The following is a 1,272-nucleotide window of genomic DNA, read 5'->3' on the forward strand; positions in this document are numbered from 1 at the left end:
GACATTTTTTAAAGGGGTCAAATTTGACCCGAGGACAACAGGGAGGGTTAAAAACATTGGAACACGTGTGTAGTCATGTGACTTCGGCCGGACCAGTCAGCCGCATGGAAAGCAAAATGGAGGATAACTCAAAGTCAACTGAGCAACTTGTGCCCATCATCTGGAAACATTTTTGGCTTCAGAAAAGGTAGTTTATTCCTTAACTTTCATTTATCGTTATTGAGGTCAGATGTGCAATTAATTGTGATTTTGATTTGAGGTCATATTGTGTAGCCCTAATTTTTGAATGCTGAAGGAAACAGCAGCTCCCTGACCTCTTGATGTCTGTTGCCTTCCCAGATGTAGACACCGGCCAGATTGGTCACAGTCAACATCCACAGCTCCTGGTTTGTCGTCATCTAGCAGAAGAGGAAAAGAGAACGACATCTAAGCGTCACAGTCAGGGCTTCCATACCCTGTATAATTAAAAAATGTCAACTTTAGGAACTGATACAAACAGGCTTGAAAGTGAATTGATGAAAAGGTTTTCTTGGTTTTCTTATGGGTTTCATAGATCTGGATAACCCCAGGAAGTCAGAGAGAGCTCAAAATCCACAAGGACCTTGTGATCTAACAGCGACAACATGAAACTTTGAGAAACCTGAGGAATCATCTTACTCTTAAACTAGGATTTAAAACTCTGGACAAGCTCCAGAGTAAACTGGTGTTATAGAATATCTGTGTTTTTTTTTTAATCCACAACCATCAACAGTCTGACAACATACAGATGAACTGCTACTGCAGATGACGCACCTGTTGTAAAGCTGTGGCCTTGTGTCCGGTGACCAGCCGGCACATGATGATGTGCGCCAGCAGGAGGACCTGGAACGTGGACAGAATGATCTGCTGTCCAGCACTTTGGACATATACGGATGGATCAGAGTCGAGTTGTCATTAAAAGGGGAGATAAGCAGCGAGCGTATTCCAGTAAACTTACTCTTCAGCTTCTCCAGCTGCATTTGAGATTTGTCTGTGTACTTCTGTGCCTTCTCCAAGTAGCCTGCATGCATGGAGTGCATCCCCGTCACCTTCTGTAACAAAAAAGAAAGAAGAAAAAGTTAAAAAAAACAAGTTAATTCATGTTGCAGCTGCATCACACAGAATATCATCTTTTAAAGTTTATGATCACATGAATCGCTGACTGTGTCTGTTTCTGTGTGTGTTGTTTTGTCTCCCTTCCTCCCTCCCTCCCGTCTGTCCTCTGTTTAATTATTGTTTGTATTTGTAAAAATT

General features: G+C 42.1%; 1 protein-coding gene across 5 annotated transcripts in view; it reads right to left on the reverse strand.

Annotated features, from left to right (window-relative positions):
- The window catches only part of mau2 (MAU2 sister chromatid cohesion factor), a 19,970-nt gene that overhangs the window by 17,602 nt on the left and 1,096 nt on the right, over positions 1 to 1,272 (reverse strand). For 2 of the 5 annotated variants that reach the window (XR_004334448.1, XR_004334447.1), the window contains 3 exons: positions 977 to 1,070; positions 793 to 895; positions 315 to 398 (listed from right to left, as the gene is read on the reverse strand). Coding sequence is in view for 1 of the 5 variants with exons in the window: in XM_032532192.1 (XP_032388083.1) it covers positions 315 to 398; positions 793 to 837 (129 nt within the window). In the remaining 4 variants the exon portion in view is untranslated. Of the gene's footprint in view, positions 1 to 314; positions 399 to 792; positions 1,071 to 1,272 lie in introns of all 5 variants that reach the window. The other 3 variants (XR_004334449.1, XR_004334450.1, XM_032532192.1) reach the window with 3 other exon arrangements.

The sequence above is a fragment of the Etheostoma spectabile genome, chromosome 12 (assembly GCF_008692095.1).
Source record: "Etheostoma spectabile isolate EspeVRDwgs_2016 chromosome 12, UIUC_Espe_1.0, whole genome shotgun sequence".
NCBI classification, from domain to species: Eukaryota; Metazoa; Chordata; class Actinopteri; order Perciformes; family Percidae; genus Etheostoma; species Etheostoma spectabile.